Source organism: Ictidomys tridecemlineatus, chromosome 11, assembly GCF_052094955.1.
Source record: "Ictidomys tridecemlineatus isolate mIctTri1 chromosome 11, mIctTri1.hap1, whole genome shotgun sequence".
Classification (NCBI taxonomy): Eukaryota; Metazoa; Chordata; class Mammalia; order Rodentia; family Sciuridae; genus Ictidomys; species Ictidomys tridecemlineatus.
Genome location: NC_135487.1, coordinates 114,211,049 through 114,233,454, shown reverse-complemented (window position 1 = coordinate 114,233,454; position 22,406 = coordinate 114,211,049). Strand labels below are relative to the sequence as shown.

The window sequence follows — 22,406 nt, the reverse complement described above, 5'->3', positions numbered from 1 at the left end:
AAAATTCTGAATAAGTGTATTACAATAGAAATCTTTGTTTTAATTATTTTGTAGTTATAGGTGGACAGAATGCATTTATTTTATCTGTTTATTTTTATGTAGTGCTTAGGATCAAACACAGTACCTCACATGTGTGAGGCAAGCCCTCTGCCAATGAACTACAGTCTAAGCCCTGAAAATTCTTCTTTAAACCACATTGATCAGCTATATTTACATAACCCCTAGGAGCAGGCATTGTGAATTACTGCTATTCATTACATAGCAGAATAAATTTACAGAATGTCCAATTTAAGCATTCATATAAAGCTCTGATGAGAAAATTTTGAATGAATAAATATTTAAATTATATTTTAAAAAATCTTCTATAATATTAATATATTATGGTTTTACTTAGAGGTATTTGGAAATTAGCAGATTTTCAAGGGAGCCTCCTGAATACAAATAAGTGCCAGGTTATGAATATCCTCACAGGCATTGTGGAATATTTTGTAGGGATTCTTACTGTGAAAATATACAGAGAATCATTCCTCTGGTGAGCAAATTCCTAGGCCAGGGATAACAGGCAGTCTGTTTCCCACCCTAAGAATGCCCTGGAATTTTCCCTAGGAACTAGTAATGTAATTAAATGCATGTGCGATGTCAAGCTGCTATGGCAATGCCCTGCTCAAAAAGGTTCTGCACTAGAGTCTTATCAGCCTCAAACATGATCTGTGGAAGACAGCTCCTGAGAATAAAGGAACTCTCTCTCTCTCTCTCTCTCTTTTTTTTTTAACAAGCACAAACTCTCTACATACAGGTGCCGCAGTCTAGCTGGGCACAATTCAGGAGCCACTTGTCAAAAAAAACTAACTTTATTTTTAGAACTACAAACACCAAACAAAACAGCTCCTCAGGAAAAAACCCTCAGAGCCCAACTGCCACCACTGGCTTTCCACAAGCCTCCCACCCCCACACCAGCCTCTCCACCTCCCACTATCCTCTTGCTCTTGAGGCCGATTGGCTGGGTTGCATGGGTGGAGTCAAAGAAGTCCCCCAATGAGCAGCTCCGTGGAGGAGCCAATCAGCTAGATGTTGCTGGGGCTGCTGTGAGCCAATCATCAGCTGGCAGCTGGAAGTTTGCTGGGGCCCCTTTGGCTGTGGTTCTCAACATACAGGTAAGTTTATACAATGGAATTTCTTGAGAGCTACACAAAACTCCTAAGTTTGCACATTGTAACTTAGTATATAACTGAGGAATAAAGTGTATAATGTTGCTAAATTTCTAACCTGCCTAGTAATAAAATAAACAATATGTAGTTATGTTGCCAATGACCTAAATTAACCTATTGATATAAATAAAGCTTGGCAGCTTGGTCTCTTTGCCATTATGCCAACTTTCCTGCCTCTTGTCTATGTGTCTTCTTCTTCTTCTTCTTTTTTTACTGTCCTACAATACTTTGTTAATTTGAATGTACAGAGATCACTGGAGGACAAGAAGGAGCTTAAATAATTGATTGCATGGTAAATATAGAACATCGAATGCTCTTTATTGATTGCAATGGAAACAAACCTAGGCTTGAAAAAACTAATTTCTGTTGGATTTTAGCTTATCAATTAACATTTTAAAATGTGAATTCCTCTTTGACATTTGGACCTCTTATCTGTATTCTTTGATTCATTGATTTCTACCCACTTTGATATGTCTACTGTTGGTTTTCTCTTTAAATCCTAAAGTTATTTCTTTGGGGACAGAAAAGTCACCAAGGATTACTTTAAGAAAGCAAAAATGTTTGATGGAAAATGAAATGTGTCACAATTTGTTATTTTCTTGGTAACTACAGAAGTCTTCTTAATGTTGTCCTCATTAGGAAAAAAGAAAAAGAAAATACCCTATAAGATTCTACACAATTATTTCCCATTTTTTCCAAACAAAAACACTAAAAAATAATTTGAAACCATTTTCATTCTCTACATTGTGACCACTACTTAGAAAAGATAAATTAAACATAAAAAGAAAAACCTTTAACATTTTTTTTCTACATAAACAAATGCCAATCTTTGTCCTAAAATAAGAATCTAAAACTTTTTTCATGCAGAATAGAAATTGCAATAAGACACTCTACAAAGTTTAAAAACAAAATAATCCTTGGTTTTGAATTAGAAATTCTGACTTAAATTTAGGCTTACCAATAAAAAGTAGGTTTCTACAGATCTCTAACATCACATCTCCATATAAAGTCTGCTGAGAAGGGTCCAGGCATTTCCATTCCTCTTCAGAAAAATCAATGATCACATCACTTAATGTCAATGGTTTCTGAAATAAAAATGAGTAAATACATATCACATAAACCATTTGATTAATGACATCGTATTTATTTCATAAAAAATGTACTGAGAGTTAAAAAAAAAAGTGTCTTTCACATATAGTAGTGACCTCATCCATTCAATAAGATACTTTTTTGTGGTGCTGAGGATTGAACCCAGGGCCTTGTGTATGCAAGGCAAGCACTCTACCAACTAAGTGATATTCCCAGCCCTAATAATTAGTTACAAGCAGCAAAATTGGTGGATAAAGTTGGTATAATGGAACCCAGGGAGTAGCATATGTGAAGTAAAACACTGACACAAAGAAGTGGGAAAAAAAAATCTAACATAATCCCAAAGGATGAATAATAGTAGCAATTAGTTACTGAATATTCAAAAGAAGCACAAACAAACAAAGCAATGATACTTGAGACATGCATATCAAAATTATAAGTAATAATTTTACTCATACAACAGTGGTCACCTCAGTGACCATATGAGATCACTAAAGACACACGAAAACATCCAACAGTCCACATATTTATTTGAATGGTCAAAGTTTTCTATCTTCTCATATTTACACATACCATAAAACAAGTATTGTATTTAAAAAATTACTTTTACTTCTTCAGACCACAACATCACAACTCACTTCTAAAACAATAGAATAAAAATTTTAATTGTCAAAGTATTAAAAAACACTTAGGTCCTTGGGTCAACTTGAATTACATGGCAAAAAAGTTATAAAAAAAATTAAAAGCAAATTAAGTGAATAGACTGTTAATCTCTCAGTTTATAAGGAAACTGACATATCAGTTTAACATTCCCAGATTTGGATAATCACTCTCACTGTGAAACTGTATTCTCACCTGGCTCATTTCAAAGTAGGAAGTGAGAGAATCCCAAGCAGCAAATGTCTTCTTTGATATAATGAGAACAACTAAGAACAGAGCAGGGAGGAAGAGCAGGAGGAAAAGATCAACTTTAAACAGAGACATGAGGTGAGAGGGAAAGGGAGAAAAAAGGGAAATTGCATGGAAATGGAAGGAGACCCTCATTGATATACAAAACTACATATAAGAGAATTTGAGGAGGAAGGGAAAAAAAACAAGAGAAAGAATTAAATTACAACAGATGGGGTAGAGAGCAAAGATGGGAGGGGAGGGGAGGGGGATAGTAGAGGATAGGAAAGGTAGCAGAATACAACAGTTATTAATATGGCATTATGTAAAAATGTGGATGTGTAATTGATGTGATTCTGCAATCTGTATTTGGTGTAAAAATAGAAGTTCATAACCCACTTGAATCGAATGTATGAAAAATGATATGTCAAGAGTTTTTTAATGTTTTTAATAACCAATAAAAAAATAAAATTAAATTTAAAAAAATTCTGAAAGGTTCTGGCACCCTAAATGCCTCCCTGACAGCATAAAAATACTACTTTTTCCATGGGTCTCAATTATCACTAGTGAATAAACACATAGGTGAAGTTAGTTTAAGGTTCTGATCTGTGATATCTTTTTTCTGTATTATTATTATTATTATTATTATTATTATTTAGATATTTAACCCAAGGGCACTCTACCCCGGAAAGACATTTCTAGAAGTTTCATTTTTTTTTTTAATTTTGATAATTGGGCTCACAAAATTGCTTAGGACTTCTAAATTACTGAGACTGGACTCAAACTTACTTTCTTTCTACCTCATTTTTCCACAAAACTGTGATGTCAGGTGTGTGCCACCACTTCTGACTCTGCAACCCCTTTTGATACCAAATACTCAAATTTGCACAACAACTATTATTTCAACAACTAGTAGTCCAATAATTCATTTATGATATGTCGCGACCCCCCTTGCCCGCAAGGAAGACGCGACTCAGGAATCTTCTTTCAGCAGTTTATTCAGGCCCTTGATATTCTTCTAATAATTCTTCTAATAATCCTTGGATGCCCCTCCCAGCCTTAATAAAGCACCGTGAACCCCAATGCGAAGCTGCCACGTGGACCCTTCTCACAGGGTGCTAGAAAACGACACGCCAACTCTCTCTGATAAGGAGCTGACAATACGCCAACTCTCTCTGATATGGAGTTGTCCTTCACAGACCACAGCGGAGCCAGCGCCATCATGTAATGGCGACCACAGTCCGCAGGAACGGCTCACCACAATGATACCATTTAGTACAGATCCCTCAAGGTTAAGGTTCACTCCTTTCAAATTTTACTGAGGTACCAGTTTCAAGCCCCAGAATAGAAAAACATTTATATTTATGATTCATTTTCTATAATTTAACATCTCAATATCTACATGCTCAAGTTACTTATTCTGATAAAAAAAAGAACACACTTATGCATACCAGGTTCTTATAAATTATATAAATCAGAAAGTTGACAATAGAAAACTTGCATAGAACATAAAAAATGTCAGAGAAAAAATGGACACTATATAGGTCATTTTAGGAAATAACTTGTTGAAGATATTACCTCCAATTTTTCTGTTCTGCTACAGCAGTGAAGAGCCCCCTTCCCATTATGATTTAGAAGATCCTCACTATTTTAAATATGCTGATTCAGTTATTCATTCTGCATATTTACATTTTTTTCATCAAAAATATTTAATTGAACACTTTTACATTCAGGGGTAAGAACAAAATATTTGTAAAAGAAAAAATAAAAATGAAGCTTAAGTTTTTTCTCTATGTGAAACCCTTAGAATATTGACCCATCACATCTCAGCCCAAACAAACATATATTCAATTTTCTTAAAACTCTTAAAATACTTATTCATTGACTTCAGAGTAAGAGATCCTTCATTTGGAATTTTGATATATATATATATATTTTTGGTACGGGAGCATTCTACAACTGAGATATATCCTATGCCTTTTAATTTATTTTTTCTTTTGAGACAGTGTCTCACTAAGTTGCTACACAAATCTTGAACTTTGACCTTTCTCCCTCAACTTCCAGGTAGTTGTTATTACTGGCATGTCCTAATGTTCCCAGAAAGACAGAAATGTTCTAAACTCCTTTGGTCCACCTGCTTTTCACCTTCTTCTTTTTTTTTTTTTTCTAAAAACAAGCCCTTGACAGCCTAAGATTTTAGATGCATCCATATGTTATATTTGATATATTTGAAGTATTGCAATATAGATTTAGAAAGAGAAGCTGCTTATTACCTATTTCTGAATTTTTCCAATCTGATATTCTAGAAATAGCTCCGCAGCAATGAAAACTATAGCCACAGATAGAATTAAGATCTAACTCAACCTTCAATAATGTTCTGTTGCAGGCTCAAAAATTGACCTTAGTTTGAATGCAATTTTATTCTAAAATTTCCCTCTATCTTTTCTCTTTGGAAACATTTTTTTAATCTTTCAAATATTAGTGATAAATTACATTTCATAGGTAATGAAATGTTAAACAAAATGAGACATTCTTCATCCACCTTTCTATTTACTTAAATATTTGGTTACTACCCCAAACTTGAGGTACAAATTGTGTCTTTCAATTAGCATACAGTGAGTTTTTCTTTGAAGACTTCTGAACAAACGCACCAGGATTTTTTTTTTTTTCTGGAATTCTCGGAACAGTTTATTTTCCATTCAAATTCTGGCACCTTATAATCATTTTTCCCCGAGATGAGTAAGAAAAGGGGGGACAAAAATAATATTTGCCTTTCTTTTAAGATACAGAAGCACCTAAATAGATCAAATATTTTAATATTTGATCTATTTGGATGAAACCTATAAAGAATATTCCTGTAATATCTAGAGTATCCAGCTAGTCCAACAAGGTACATCATTCCCTGATTACAGGCTGCTGGGGAGGAAGGGAGGGTTACACACAAGTTGGTATTCTGTAGGTAATTCAACAAACATGGACGCTGTGGGCACCTTGGGTCAGATTCATGTAATTTTTACACTATGGCCACTCAAAAACATGGCAGATACTGAAGAGACATCACACTCTAAAGTTTCTTAAGGGGGCCCTAAACTTGCCGTCTATTCTTATAAAATACAAATAAACAAAAGGTTCAAAGATTTGTTTTTAATTTTAATACCAAGGATTAAACTCAGGACTGCCTACATACTTAACATCATTTCACTCCCTTTTATATTTTTTTTTATTTTTAATATATTGATCCTCTTTTTTCATCCTACTAAAATGCTGAGATTATGACCATGCATCTTCACACCTGGCATTAGGTACAAATACTTTTTCAAAGAGTTTCTTGTTATAACCACATGTTCCTCTCATGTGAAAGTACAACCACACAAATGCACACCCATACTCACTTTTAAAAATTCTATCCAAACCTAAGAGGAAAAGCTGATTTAAAACCCTGTGTTATTTGAAATGTTCCAAGAAACCATAGTTCGTATTATAGTAAATTATCTGAGAAAAGATGAAACTTCAGAAAATCATGCTTACTACACATTAGGAAAATGCACTTAAAAATGGGTGCCACCTGGTAAGGAAAGAGAAACTGAAAACTCCTTGGACCATAGCTCCTCCCAAATATTAATTATTTCAATGAATCAAAATTCTCATGCCCTGGTCCTGTCTTTAATATCCACTCTGAAGGGGTGTAGGCAAGAAAGTACAGAGTTGGTTTCAGGCCAGCAGAGGTCACCAATCTGGCACAGGACAAAAAGTAAAATCTTGACTGTCAACCCCATTCTTAGGGCTGGAGGGGCAGTATATTGAGCTTTATCAAATTTAAGGCAGGGTTAAAAGATTACAAAGGTGACCTCAGGAAACCCAGGTTCTCACAATTAGTTCTGACTACTTTTACTCTGCCCTTTCTTCTGTTTCATAATGCCCAGTCCTACAGACATATCATTTTTAAAAATAAACTAGATCCTGAATGTTAGAGGAAAAGTGCCTGTGACAGACTCACCCAGACATCACAAAACCTGGAGAAGAATCAAGAGATTTGCCTGAGACAGAGATGAATTGTCTCCCAGATTTTGAAGCCTACCCTCTATTCTTTGGTTGTTGCTCTGATTCAATAATTATCACCCAAATCACTTCTGATTGAATAATTTTTACCTGAATATAAAAAAAAAAACAAGCTCAGACCCCTCTGCCTCTGAGTGGAAGGTGAAATAATTTCAACTCAGGCTATAGGACCCCAAAATAACAAAATATTAATTATATGCCTCTCAGACAGAGCTTTCTATGTGCAAGAAGACTTGGTTATACAAAGGGACATAAGTATTTAATGTTTAATATAATGTTACATCAATTATCAGTGACAATAATGCCAATGACAGATTAAAAATGCAAATAATATAGTGGGAATTACTTTACATTTTTGGGTTTCATAACCTTCATACTCTGGCTAAATGAGGCTTGTTTGTTTGGTTCCAGGGATAGACTCCAGTGATGCATCACTGAGAAATGTCTCCAGTTGTTTAAAATATATATATATATATATATATATATATATATTTCCAGAATCTCACTAAGTCTTTGAGGCTGGCCCTAAGCTTGTGATTAACTTTCTTTACTATCCTGAGACACCAGCATTATAGGTATGCAACAACACACTGAGCTCATGTTCAGAAATTTTGATGCAGCTAGATTTTAGAAAAAGTAGTCAATCTTCTATAGCATCATAGTTAAAAGAAATAAAATGATAAATATATGTGTAACTGAACTTTTAGAGGTCACAAGTAAAACAAATAAAATAATTATAATAATTTATAAATAAATTCTTATAATTCATAAGTTATCACAAAATTGGTACTTTATAATAATTTAAGTTATAAAATAATTAAAATTTTTATTACATAATAAAATTATGACTATATTTTCTAAGAAAACTATTATATTTTTAACACAAAATATCCATAATTTTATCATTCTAATATATACACAATGAAATTTGTTAGCTGACTACATGTATTTTTCATTCAACTTTCAATTCTCATACTTCTTTTCACTTCTAATACTTCTCAATGTAGATCAGCCACATTCCAAAAACTCATTAGCCACATGTGGCAAATGGATGCCACATCACAAGTTTATATCTGAGTGCTGTGGTTTCCTGGACTGCAGAAAATTGAATAACTGAAACCTTCTTTTCTTATTAGAGCTGAAAAACATGTCTTTCTTAACAATATTTCTTCTTTAAACCAAATGAGAAAGAAATGGTATTTTTAGACCCAGGAGTGTGCTATAAGATGAGAATTGTCTAAGGCAGGCCATTCTTCTAAAGTGATAATTGTTAGGGTCAGTAGCCTTTTCATATATTAGACAGAAAACAAAGGATGATGCAAATCCAGGGAGAAATGTCCTCATGTCTTCATGTCAGTCTACACCTTGAAACTAAAATTTAGTTGTGGACAAAAAGATTAAAACTTTTTTATTTTGCCATTAGGCCTTAATCCTAGGGATCCAACTATGGTTGTCAGTGTTATCTTTTTTTGTAGAGTATGCTGTGAGTTAAAGTACAATAATATTTTCATGTCTATATGCATTTTGGCATTACTCAAAATCATTTTATAGAACTTTCAATGTTAAATCAATAAAAATAAATTTAGTGCTTTTTTCATGCCTAAATCTATGCAGTTAACTTGAAATTATCATGTTTTGAATTCTGGCTTCCTGTTTCTATTAAATGCATTTAAGCTATCAAGTATTACCAAGCTGTCAAGTATTACACACTACCAGCCAACTTACTAATTCATGATTCAAATGAACAGTTTATGAGTAAGCCAAATTTAGACTGGGTTTTTCTGGGCTATTCTGATTTCAGCAGAAATTTTTACAAGCACATGCTCTGCTATTGGACATGGTTGCCCTGTTCCTGGAAGAGAAATGGCTGTCCACTCTAGTCTTTTCATTCTCATCCACATGGCCTCTTCTCCTTCATAAGCCTAACATGAGCTTCTCCTTCTTAAGATGGTGGGGTTTACAAAGATAAAAATGGGAAGAAATCAAGACACTCTATGTCTAAGCACAATACCAGTACATTTCCATATCCTCTCTCTTCTACTGGCTGTAATATAAAAGCCATTTTTTATTCACATATTGACAAAGAGATACTATCTCTTATAAAAAAAAAAGCTATAAAAGAGTATTGACAATTTCCTGGGATAAAGGGAAGGATATTGAACTGGAGATATTTTTGCATTTTATACTTTTTTACCTTTTCTTTCAGAGACTATTTGTATGTCTATTCTAAATTTATAAAATTTTACCATACCACAGATACTAGTAGAGGCTAGTCAGGTTTTGAACCCAGAATCACAACTGCCTGACTCAAAAACTCAAAGATTTTCATAGGTCACAATAATCATGCAAATTTTCTAGGGCTCTTGATATAGTTAAATTGGTAGAGTGCTTGCCTTGAATGCCAAAGACCCTAGGTTAAATCCCTAGCACCAAAATAAATAAATAAGTAAATAAATAAATAAAATAAAATAAAAATAAAACTTTTCTAGGAATTTAGTAACTAAAAAATTACACCTCTGCTATAGAAGCATGATTCTTTTCAGCTTCATAGCCTTTACTACTTTTTATTATTAAAACACTTTCAAGAACACTCAAGTGTTTTTTTTAAAAAAATAGGGAATAATTTGGGTAGATCAAATTGGACTATGTTTTGAAAATAAAGCTAAATGAATCATTTTTATTTCTCATCATGAGATAATAGTAAAAAATGTGTATAACATACAATATACAGGTAACTTAGTTTGTTCCTTTTCTTTGGTTTTCATAGTCCACTAATGATTTTTAACCTAGATTAAACCTAGACATTCTTTTCATGAAACAGTCTCTTGATATGAAAGCAAGAGAAGATAGATCTACTGAATTTTTTTCTAGCAGCAGTTTGGCTAAACACCTGAAGATATAAGAAAATAATTCTTTTATTTTTTTCAACATGGCAAATCTTTTTTTCTATAAACCCCACATGAAAGGCTGAAGTGGATAAATCTACAGAGCACACAAGGAAACCACGCAGAGCTAATGCATTTTCAACTGGGAACCAGTGATGAGCCCCTCTCCTTGTATATTTATTTTTGGTGAGGTCATATGTCCATCTCTTGAATGTCATAGAAATAACATTATATAGTTTTAACAAATAGAATGATAAAAACCTTCACTGCTTTTAAGCACAGAATATTTACATCATCCCCCCCCCCAAAAAAAAAACATTTTCTTTCACATGCAACTTTTTGTTTCCAGAAGGATGTTAGTGTACAGGATTATAGAACTACATTTTTATTTTCCCTGACATCATGAAATATAATTCAAATACAGCTGCTGAACTATACAGTATCTGTGAGAGTCAATAAGCATGTGTGCATCAGTAGAGTGTTTGTTTGTATTGATGGCTGCTTTCATATTTTATGGATTCACTACAAAGTGTTAATTTTAACATTCAAGAACATTTGAGTTATTTCTTACTTTGGACCATTTAGGACCAGTGAGGTCATCAATAATTTTGAACAAATAATTATTAAACTCAGCTTATTCTTTCCTAGTATTTCAATGACACTATATATTATTTTTTCTGATTGCTATGAAAATTATAATTTCCATCTTATCATTTCAATTTAATCAGAGTCAATATTATATGAGTTTACTAAATACAAAATAAAAATCTTACCACAGACTGTTTATTTTCTTGTAGTCTTTATGCAATTACTATAAATATTTATACATACCAAAAATACACATTATACATCCCAAAAATACACTGCATAATTTTTTTGTATGAAATAATTGTAGGTTATTATAAAACAAAGAGAAACAAGTATCAATCATAAGATTGCTAATACATGCTAGCCATGATGATACACACCTATAATAATTCCAGTGACTTGGGACAATGAGGCAGCAGGATAACAAATACAAATATTGCCTCTTTTACTTAGCAAGACTCTCAGTCACTCAGCAAAACACTGTCTCTAATAAAAATACAAAAAGAGCATGGGAGCTCAGGATGTGGCTCAGTGCTCAAGTGTACCTAGGTTCAATCAATGGTAGCAAATAAAAAAAATTGTAATATATTATAAAACTTAGGCAGTGTGGTAAAACATTGACAATAATGTAACAAATACAGAATTTAATAGATAATATGGATAAATTATGAAATGTTATTAGTCACATTTTGGCTACAATATTAGTAGATATGTAGGTTTTGGTAAATTTTCTTTCCTATGTGCCACATGTTTCTAAGTATAAATTTTCAAAGACATGACGTATAGTCTGAGATACCATTTAAACAACAATTATACTTTATATTGATTGTTTTATGTTCTACAAGATACTTTGCTCTCAGCTTTTTAAAGTTTCAGAAAAGTGAATTCAAGAATGGTTTCAAAGTCACCAAACACTACACAATAAGAAGTATAGGGAACTTTTAATATCCCTGATGAAAACTCTAAAACACCTTAAAGATGAGAAATCAGTTTTACGTGAACATTCTGAATTTAAGTCTTCACTCTCAAATTTTTATCTACACAATGACAGTACACCTTAGATAACATTCAGTCAGAAATTCACCACATTATACACATTCATCAGAAGTCCAGGTGCATATGCTTTGTTGACTTTTCCATTTCATCTACTTTTTTAAAAACATTTTTACACCCTTCATTTTTGGCGACCTTGAAAGTATCTACATTTTAAGCTTTGTTATTATACAGTTGGGGAAAGAACAAAATTAAAATAGCAAGCCACACAAGGAAGCTACTTTGTATATACCTTACTTTCACCATGTTAAAAAGATTGGTGAGAATCTCAAAAACCTACAATTCAGAAACAAACAAACAACAACAACAACAAAAAACAAGACCACCAAACAGACACAAGTATATCCACTCAGTGAAAGTAGTGAAAGAAACATGAAGCAGTAAATTCTCTGGTCAATTAAGTAGATTACAAAAGCAATAAAGAATTCCTCCAATCCTTATAAATAAAAACATATTTTCAGGAAGTTTGTCAGAATCAGCCCTCCACTTTTGAACTGCAAAAAATAAAATATATTCAAAAGTATTTTAGAACAAAATATTTTATAACAAATAAATAATGAGAAGTTATATAAAAGAATACTTCCCAAAGTCACATCTGCAGTAAGCAGCATTTAAGAAAAAAATTAAAATGCTGTCAAATTTGAAGAGTTTGCCTCAACAAGTTGTTTCTGTTTCTGAAAATATGTTATGCAGCTTTCTATTATAATTTGCAAAAATATGCACAACTGGAAAAACAGTAGTTATATTTGATACCTACCACTTTAGCATGATTCAGTTTGTTCACATCATCAATTAAACTTGCAAAAAATCTCTAGTTCCCATTGCTGCTAAAGGAAATAATCACAAATATAACAGCTTAAAAGAGTAAAAACTCATTCTTTTATAGTTATGGATGTTTTCATTATCATGACAGAAAATTAATATCAAAGTATTAGCAAAGCCACACTCTTTTCAGAAACTCTGGAAGAGAATCTGTCTAGCTTCTAGTTGCTATTGGTATTTTTTCTGTGGTTACAAATGTTTCCCTTTTCCTTGTAGTGATACATACTTCAATAGAGAAAAACAATTATATATATATATGGAGAGAGAGAGAGAGAGAGAGAGAGAGAGAGAGAGAGAGAGAGAATGGTCCTGTCATAACAAGCTACAACATTCAAGCATCATAAAATCTGAGAACTATAGCAACATAGAAGGTAGATACTCCATTGAGCTTATTTTTATTCATGCACAGAGTATTTGAAATTTCATGCACAGTGGATGAAGAAAGAAGGGACAGAGCCAGGAGGATCTAGCAAGACAGGTTAATTATGCACAAAAGTGAGTGTGATGGATAAAAATGTGACATCATACACTGTCTCTGGATGCAGATCAGAGGACAGAGCCATGTTCAGAGTGGAGGACTTATTTGTTTTTTTCTTGGAACCTTGGAAACTCTCTCAATCCCACAGAGCTTTGGATTATTCCAACTAATACTCTATTCATACTTTCTGCCTATCCTTGGTCATCCTCTTACAATAAATGTGCATGGTACTTATTTGAATACTGGGAAAGAAGAAACTACATCAGTGATCTCTGTTACTCAATTTTTAAGAACATTTCCTGTATATTTCCATGGATTTATATATCTGGAGACCAATTTTAAATATTTTAGAATGAGGAACACTCGGTGATCAAAGCTAAAATATAAAGTGGGAGAAAATACTTGCAAAGTACACATGTAGCAAAAAGTTGATGTGACAGAATAAAAGTGGTTTATATTTGTGGGGAAAAGAAGGCATACCAAAAGAGTAAGTTACAGTCAAAATATTTCTAAATTCACTTAATAAAAGTGGAAATATTCAACAATCACACGAATTTCCAAAAAGGAGTATAAGTCACTCCTACTGAGGCAAGTTAACAAAAAAAGCAAATTCATTATTGCATACCAACCAGGAAGGAAAACATTAACTAGAAAAGAAAAAAAAATGAAATTAAAAACATTGGAATTGGCCCAGACCAGCAGAGGCAGCAGCCAGAACACCCTCTCTTGCCCTCCACCCACTCCTGGGTCCCTTTCCCCCTTCCTCCTCCTCCGCTCCTGGCCTCCCACCCTTCTCCTTCCTGCCCGCTCCCCTTTTCCCCTCAGTCCTCTGGAACCTGCAGTTTTTGGCTTTTACCTCCACCAGTGACCAAAGACTTGACCACTCAAAGTCCAGCTCCCCATAACACTGCTAGATAGGGAAACCCAGTGTGATTGAAAGTAGATTAAATGTCACTCTCACCATTTGGCAACTTATGCATGGGAAGGAAGTTGGCAGTATCATCAAAAAGAAAGGCGAATGGTTAAGAAGATGTGCGGGGAGAGTGGTGCACGTTTCAATATCTCAGAAGGGAATTGTCCTGAGAGAATTATCACTTTGGCTGGACCCACTAATGCCATCTTCAAAGACTTTGTTATGATCATTGACAAACTGGAAGAGGACATCAGCAGCTCTATGACCAATTTTACAGCTGCCAATAGACCCCCAGTCACTCTGAGGCTGGTGGTCCCTGCTACTCAGTGTGGCTCTTATTGGAAAAGGTGATGTCAAGATTAAGGAAATATGAGAGAGTACAGGGGCTCAAGTGCAGGTGACAGGGGTTATGCTCCCCAATTCAACTGAGCGGGCCATCACTATTGCTGGCATTCTGCAATCCATCATTGAGGGTGTCAAACAGATCTGCGTGGTCATGACCATCCCGTACCTGCCCAAGCCATCAAGTTCTCCAGTCATCTTTGCACGTGGTCAGGACAGGTACAGCACAGGCAGTGACAGTGTGAGTTTTCTCCACACCACCCCATCCATGTGCCTCAACCCTGATCTGGAGGAACCACCTCTAGAGGCCTAGGCCATTCAAGGACAGTATGCCATTCCACAGCCAGATTTGACCAAGCTGCACCAGTTGGCATTGAAACAGTCTCATTTTCCTATGATGCATGGCAACACTGGATTCAGTGCAGGTTTGGATGCATCTGCTCAGACTGCTTCTTATGAACTCAACATTCCAAACGATTTTATTGGCTGCATAATCGGATGTGAAAGCACCAGAATCAATGAGATTAGTCAGATGTCTGGGGCACAGATCAAAATTTTGAACCCAGAGGAAGGATCTACTGATAGGCAGGTTACCATCACTGGATCTGCTGCCAGCATTGGCCTAGCTCAGTATCTAATCAACATCAGGCTTTCCTGGGAGATGGTGAGCATGGGCAGCAGCTAGAAAAATGCAGATTCATCCATAATCCCTTTCTGCTGCTCACCACCACCCATGATCCATCTGGGAAGTTTCTGAACAGTCAGCAATTTCAGGTTTTAAATAGTTTGTAAATTTTCAGTTTCTAATCACTTTATCATCTACTCGTGATTTTTTAATTAAAGCGTTTTAATTCCTTTCTCTGTTCAGATGCTAAGATCCATATTTAGTTTTATAAGCTTCTTATTTATTTATTTATTTATTTATTGGCTCATTATTTTTTTCTGTTTGTCATGGAAATGTAAGAGTGGACTATTAATACATTTCAGTTTAGTTCTGTAATGTCAGGAATTTTTCAAAAACATTGAGATGGGCTGGAGCTTTTTCTTTGTGAATAAAAACTGGATGCCACAGTGATTCATGTGGGTTTTATTCCTGATGTCTTCCTGTTATTTTTGTACCTTTAATCCCTTACAGAACCCTGATTGGGTTTTGAATAAAAGCCTTTATTGCAATTAAGATATTTTCTCCTGTTTACCACTTCCATGTTTTTTTTTATTCACCCTCAATTGTTTCTTCCTACAATGCTGTATTTAGTTGCTCCTTGTGAAACCTTATACACAGGTTGAGGATTAGACTTTGCTAGTTCTTAACTGTAGAATAGATGTGCAGTTCCATGCTTGGAGGGTGCACACATACATATCCATGGAAGCAGTTGACCTGTAACTGGGATTCACCTTCATGGGAATATTTGTCCTTGTTCAAACTTGCATATTTTAAATGAAAAAAAGAATTATTGGAACTGTCAAGCTTTATTCTTTCCCATGCAATATTTTAGAGCCTTGTGGAAAATTGATTTGGTACTGCCTACATAGGTACACCTTAATGAGCCACTAGTTCTACTCTTAGACACTAAAATATTCTGTATGTTCCAACAGGGAGCTGCCACTGCTGCTTTCACCATGAAAATAGACTGCATCTGCCACCACCTTCCACTGTCCATATTCCTTAAGTCAGGACCCTGGATACCAAGATTCTAATGCGCCTATGCCCAGTCCCACAACAATGTCAGAGTCAAGCATAAGGTATGTGGCATAGTTGGGAATTAAGGATCTGAGCATGGACACAATGGAAGAAAAGGCAAAATGGAATGAGTATAAGAAAAAGTGTTGAAGGAGTAAAAGAACAGATCTGAGGAGGAAAAAGAAACTGCTAACTGTGTATAGATGAGAAAAATTTTGATCACAAGCAGGAGAAGACAGGAAATATTGTAGCAGCATAATACTTACCCCAGTGGCCTCATATTAGGCAATTCCTAAAAACCAGAACTTAATGGTATAATCAAAAAAGGATGCCACACACCTGGCTTCCTGCTCTTAGAGCTCTACCAGAGATGTCACACTCTTTTTCTTTCAAGATATCTAATTTCTTCCTCTCCAGGCACTGCTCACTCAACTTAAATCTGCTGATGCTCCATTTCTAAACCTGTTCCATCAGAGCTCCCTCAGGTTGTCTCCAGTAGCTCACACCTAATCTTTTTTTTCTTCAACTCATCTCACCACTCCTTATACTCTGGTAACCCCTCATAACTGAACTCTTAATGCTCCAGCCCTGAAATTTTGAGCTACCCCTGTTTTCTCTGACTCCTGGATCACTCTCTGACTTGCTCCACCAACAAAGCATCAAGCATAATTGGTGTAAGATTTTGTTTCCTACACAATAAGCTACATATTTCATTTTTTGTATAATTAAATGTATAATTAAATAATAATTAAATGAATACATTATCCCACTCTTCTTAGAATAATACTTTAAAAGAACTAGTTGGAGAAAAATAGTTGAAGTTACCACTAGGGTGACTGGAGGGTATAGTAAAAGCAAGAGGACATGAAGCTATTCTGTGTGGCATTATTAATGTTCTATTTCTTAATAGAAATAGTAGTTACATAATATATTCCTCTTGTAATAATTCAGGATCTGTAGAGTTTTGATGCTGATCAAGTATTTGCATTGTTAAATAAGATCAAGTTAATTTCATAAAAGGTAATGGGGAAGAGCATAAGGGGGAGACTAAAAAATTAGGGTACTAGAAATTATACTATCAAATGATTAATTCAAAATAAAACTAAGAATTCATTAGCTAAATATCACTCTCAATATTTTGAGAAAGACAATTTTTATAGGTATAGACTAGAGGGAAAATACTAACAAAGGAGTAATATTTAAACATATTAACAGTGAATATAGCATAGAAAATGTCAGTAATTCTAAATGTTACATTGAGAACACAACTAAAATTAAAAGAGCTCTGGTAAATTTTACAAGTAAAATTTTTATATTATTTATATATTATATACTTGTAAAATGTATGGTATGTATAATGATGCCTCATTTAATGGAAAATACACCATAAGGTGATTCTGTTATTTTGCTAGTGATACAGGATAGTAGCAATGATAAAAGGCATATCTTAAGTGAGGGCAATGTTGCAAATATAAATGAATAGTAGCTCTGACTTTATCTCCATCCATGAATACATTAAATGGAAATATTATGTTTCAAGTTCCTCTTAGGCAAAGTAAAAAGAATGAGTTGAGAGATTTACATAAACTGTACAACTGGGAAATATCTCCCACTTAGATGATTTTAGAAAGCTGGGGTAGACTTGGGCCTCAGTCCAGCCTTAGGCAATGTGCTATGTAATTGGAACAGAATTAACAACAGCCAGTGTCACTCCGAGAAGAGGAATATTGGGACCATACACATAACACCCTACCTCTAAATAGTTTTCTGTGCTTTAGATTTTAATTTTGCTTTTGCTGAAGAAGCATCTTCAAATTCACACTACTAAGAACACAGAAAAAAAATGATACTTATCTATGTTCATGCAAGGGCATCCATGGGCTTAAAACCCTGGGATCAGGACAGAGAAATAAAATCACAAATAATTTGGTTTATGCATTTGTGGGTGTTCAAAACAAAAGAGCTCCAGTCTCCAGTTTGTACCTCTAAAAATTCCATGACAGCCAATTTTTTCTCAGCAGGAAAATTTCTCTTCACTGACTAATGTAATCTTTTAACATCTTCCATTCAATGGAAAAAACTAGTTACCTCACATATAACAAAGCACTCTGAAAAATAAAGGTAGGAGGCTTAGGCAGAGGACCCCAAATAGGAAGCCATTCCAAACATTCAAGTTCTGGGAGTGAAGCTAACTGATCATTTACAAATCTCCCCTAGATCACAAAATATGGGTTTTACATTGATTTGCAAGTATCTCAATGGGCTGCTAAAATCCCAAGCAGTAGTTCAAAGAAGGGATTAGAAAGCACATATATTTGTTAATTCCCAGAAATGTTTTTACACACTCATTCTGTGGATACTTGACAGATTGGACTCCACAATCTTCCCTGACATATTTGATGCACAAGTCAAATAGTGGACACCTGCATACTGAGCACAGGTGTTAGAGAAGCTTTTGTCACCAGGCACAGTTGCACATGCCTGTAATCCCAGCAGCTTGGAAAGTTGAGGCAGGAGGATTTTGAGTTCAATGCCCAGCCTCAGAAAAAGTGAGGCACTAAGCAATTCAGTGACATCCTATCTCTAAATAAAATACAAAATAGGCCTAGGGATGTGGCTCAGTGGTTGAGTGCCCCAGAGTTCAATCCCTAGTGCATACCCCAAAAAAGAGAAGGAATAGTTTTGTCAGTAATCTCGTACCCAAAAAGTGTCAAGAAACTATGGATCTGGGAAAAAGATAACCCTTGCACACTGTTCGTGAAAATGTAAGCTTAAAAAAGTCACTTGTGAAAATAATGTAAACCCCGTGAACTACTTAAAACAGAAGTAACATATAACATGGTTAAATTAATTCTGGGTATAAATTCAAGGAGTTAAAATGAGTAAGTCAAAGAAATTACTGCATGTCCATTTTATGCAGCAGTATTGCCAGTAGTCAAAGAAAAAAAAAAAAAAAAGACTTAAATGAAGAGTGTCTCAGGAGTTTCATTTCAGGTGCAAGGGATCCAACTCCTCCCCAGATAATCTCCACACTGCATTTCAGACTGCTTTCTCTTGGCAGGAGAGGACACAGAGATTCAAATGGGCTAGACACTCCAAAACTATATAGACATGACACCAGTGGGTACCTCAGAAACAACTGACCCAGGAGAAAGTATGAGAATGACATGGGGACATATCATCCTGCCAAGTCTACAATGGGAATCCCCACTTAAGTACATTCCAGTAAGGTATCTGTGTCTCTGGAAGAATAAGAGAGGACAAGAATGAGCATTTTATTACAAAGTACCAAGTGATTCTTCTCTCTATATCTATCTCTTTTTCTCTCATATTAAATTCTCACAAACAGGAGGATACAAATCCCATAAACAGTGCCACCTAGGACTTGGGTTGTGGCTCAGAGGTAGAGCACTTGCCTAGCATATGTGAGGCACTGGGTTTGATCTTTTGCACCACATAAAAATAAAATAAAGATATTGTATCCACCTATAATTAAAAATTAAAATGAATATTATGAAAACTGTGCTATCTAGTGTTAAAAATATAGTTACAAAATATAGTGTCTATTGGAAATATGAGAAACAGTTTACCATGTTGTGGAGTAATAAATTTGGCATTGGGAGTGTGAACAGAAAAATGAAAAAAAAGAGAATTATATTCTGAGATAATAAAAAAAAAAACTAAAGAAAAAGTCCAGCCTTCCGAATTTGAGGTCCTGCTTCTCAGACATATAGAAAGCTCAGGAGAAAAAAGCAACTCAGTTACTTATATATTAGCAACACTTTTATGAGAGAAAAAAATTACATCTGGATTTGGGATTCGCTCTTGATGATCATGCCAATCAGTACCACAAAATCTGAGGAGATGCCACCCTTCCAGAACAAAGCTATCCACATACACTTCAGGTCATGCCTGAAGATATCATGATTGTATAATACAGAATGTTCAGACTTTCAGCTGCTGATGCATTTCCCACTGAATTGGTAAAAGGAGACTGAGAATGAACTTCTCTATAAGATGATTCATTTTTGCATATACTGGAGACTTTGCTGGAAAGTTCCCATCTACCAAAACCACTTACAGCCATAGCAATTGCTGTCTGAAACTTCTTTCAAATGGTCTCCCTTTCCAGTGTACAGATGCTGTCTCAAAACCCTGCACAGTCACTATTGCCTGGCTTTCAGTGTGCCTTGCATTCTCCGTATAGATTTTTTAACATCTGCGTGGAAGCAGAACCTGGGTTTCCTGAGCATTAAGAAGGAAGCCTAGAAATGGATCTGAAACAATGGCAAGCTCCAGAAATTAAAACTTGATCAGATAGTGTAAACCATACCTCTTGTACTTATCATATGTTGGATCAAACAATTATCACCCAAGAGCAGCTGATTGGAAACTGCTGCCCTCTTAGTCTGAATCTGCTGAGCCTACTTTCCAAATGACAGAGATGGAATCAACTCCAGGAATGAATGAGGACAGAATGAGTCAAGATAGGCAGGTTCTTGTGTGCATTTACTTCCCTTTTTTTTTTTTAAGGTGATTAGAATTGAGTACAGGTAGCAGCTTTTTTAAAAGGCAAGTTTTTCCAAAAGTATGGAGTCCAGACTTACAGTAGAATATTTAAATTAAGTCTTTTATATATGATAATATCAATGTATGAATTATATGCACACATATTGTTAATTGTTGGGAACCAAATAATGGGCAATATATTTTTTTAATTTAATTTTTCTTATCTATTTTCTAAAAAGGCAGTTAGAGCTCTCAATTGGGAAGCATTCCTCTAATGTCCAATATAAGTAATATGTTAGGCACAGGTGTAGTTTTTAACTAACTTAGTATATACAATAAAAAAGACATATTTGAAATTTATTTTGGGCTGGGGATGTGGCTCAAGCGGTAGCGCGCTCGCCTGCCACGTGTGCGGCCTGGGTTCGATCCTCAGCACCACATACAAAAATGTTGTGTCTGCTGAGAACTAAAAAATAAATATTAAAAAATTCTCTCTCTCTCTCTCTCTCTCTCTCTCTCTCTCTCTCTCTCTCTCTCTCTCTCTTTCTCTCCCCCACTTTCTGAAAAAAAAAGAAATTTATTTTAATCACAAAACTGAATATATCAAGAGTACTATTATTATGTGACAAATATAAAATTACTAATTAAGAATATATATGTATTTAAAACTACATCCTTACAACTTCCTCTCTTTTAAGGCTCTAGCACATCTTAATTCATAGTGGTGACATTCCATTTTGAGAATATGACTCCTCTGACCTTGGGGAGTCAAAAAGCCTGGACTCCTTCATTCCATACAAGAGGTGTGAGAATACACTTTTTCATCAATTCTTTTCCACAAAATCAAACAGCAAGAGTGGCACTGTCCTCAGAAAAAGAAGACCAAACAAGACAGGGTTTAAAAGATACTGAATTTTTTTTCTTTCTATGTGATGCTGAACACAGACTTATTAACATTTCAGGTGTCAGAGAGCATAAAAGAGAAGAGAAAGTTCCAAGAGTGGGTGTCTCATTTTGTATATCTTTTCACAGCCTTGACTCTAAAACTTAAATATATTAAAGACAAACATCTTATTTTGCAACTTAGCCTTTGACCTAATGCCAGGCTGTGATATTGTTTCCTCACTTGGTATGAGGTACTGTGAGAGTTTTAGCATCAATCTGATGAGTACATGTCTGCATAAGCTAATAGTACTTCAATAATGGTCCAGACTTAGGGAAAAAAGAAAACAATACCAATAACGCAACTGCTGTTTTCCACAGAATTTTTTCAAAGTATGTGACAGAATCCTGGTTTACAATTATAATTGATGGATGAGTCACTCTAAAGCTTATTAGATCATAATTGGTCTGGTTTATTAATTCATGCTGGTCTTATTGTTTTTTTTTTTTTTCTGGTAGAAACAGCTGATGACTGTTGAACTTCAGAGGGTTACGTATCATCTTCATCAGGGCACCTTAATTCTCTGCTTTGATAATTCCTTCTCTAATGTGGGCTTGTTATTTTGGACACAACAGGATTTGAAAAGCAAAATCAAAAGAAATCAAGAGTGTAGGTACCTATTCATTTTCATCTTTAGAGGTTCCTATGAGCCACAATAAATAAAAAAAATGCCAGGCATAGTAATGCATGACTATAATCCAAGTGGCCCAGGAGACTAAGGCAGGAGGATTGTTGAAAATGTTTAAACTGAGCCTCAGCAATGTTGAGGAACTGAGAAACTCAGTAAGACCCTGCCTATAAAAAAATACAAAATAAAGCTGGGGATATGGCTCGGTCGCCAAGTGCCACAGAGTTCAATCCCTCATACTCCAAACCTCCCCCACTCCACCCCCCAAAAGAAAGAAATATTACATTTAAGGACTTGGAAACAAGTTCTGCATTTTAACA

At 34.8% G+C, this 22,406-nt stretch overlaps 1 protein-coding gene and 1 pseudogene across 1 annotated transcript in view; one reads left to right on the top strand and one right to left on the bottom strand.

The window, feature by feature from the left end:
• The window catches only part of LOC120890513 (uncharacterized), a 49,993-nt gene that overhangs the window by 10,098 nt on the left and 17,489 nt on the right, over positions 1-22,406 (bottom strand). Inside the window, exons 2-3 of the mRNA XM_078024930.1 lie at positions 2,167-2,293; positions 120-124 (exon numbers count right to left, since the gene is read on the bottom strand). Of these exons, the coding sequence (XP_077881056.1) occupies positions 120-124; positions 2,167-2,293 (132 nt within the window). The remainder of the gene's footprint in view (positions 1-119; positions 125-2,166; positions 2,294-22,406) is intronic.
• On the top strand, positions 13,957-15,010 carry LOC101965819 (poly(rC)-binding protein 2 pseudogene; annotated as a pseudogene).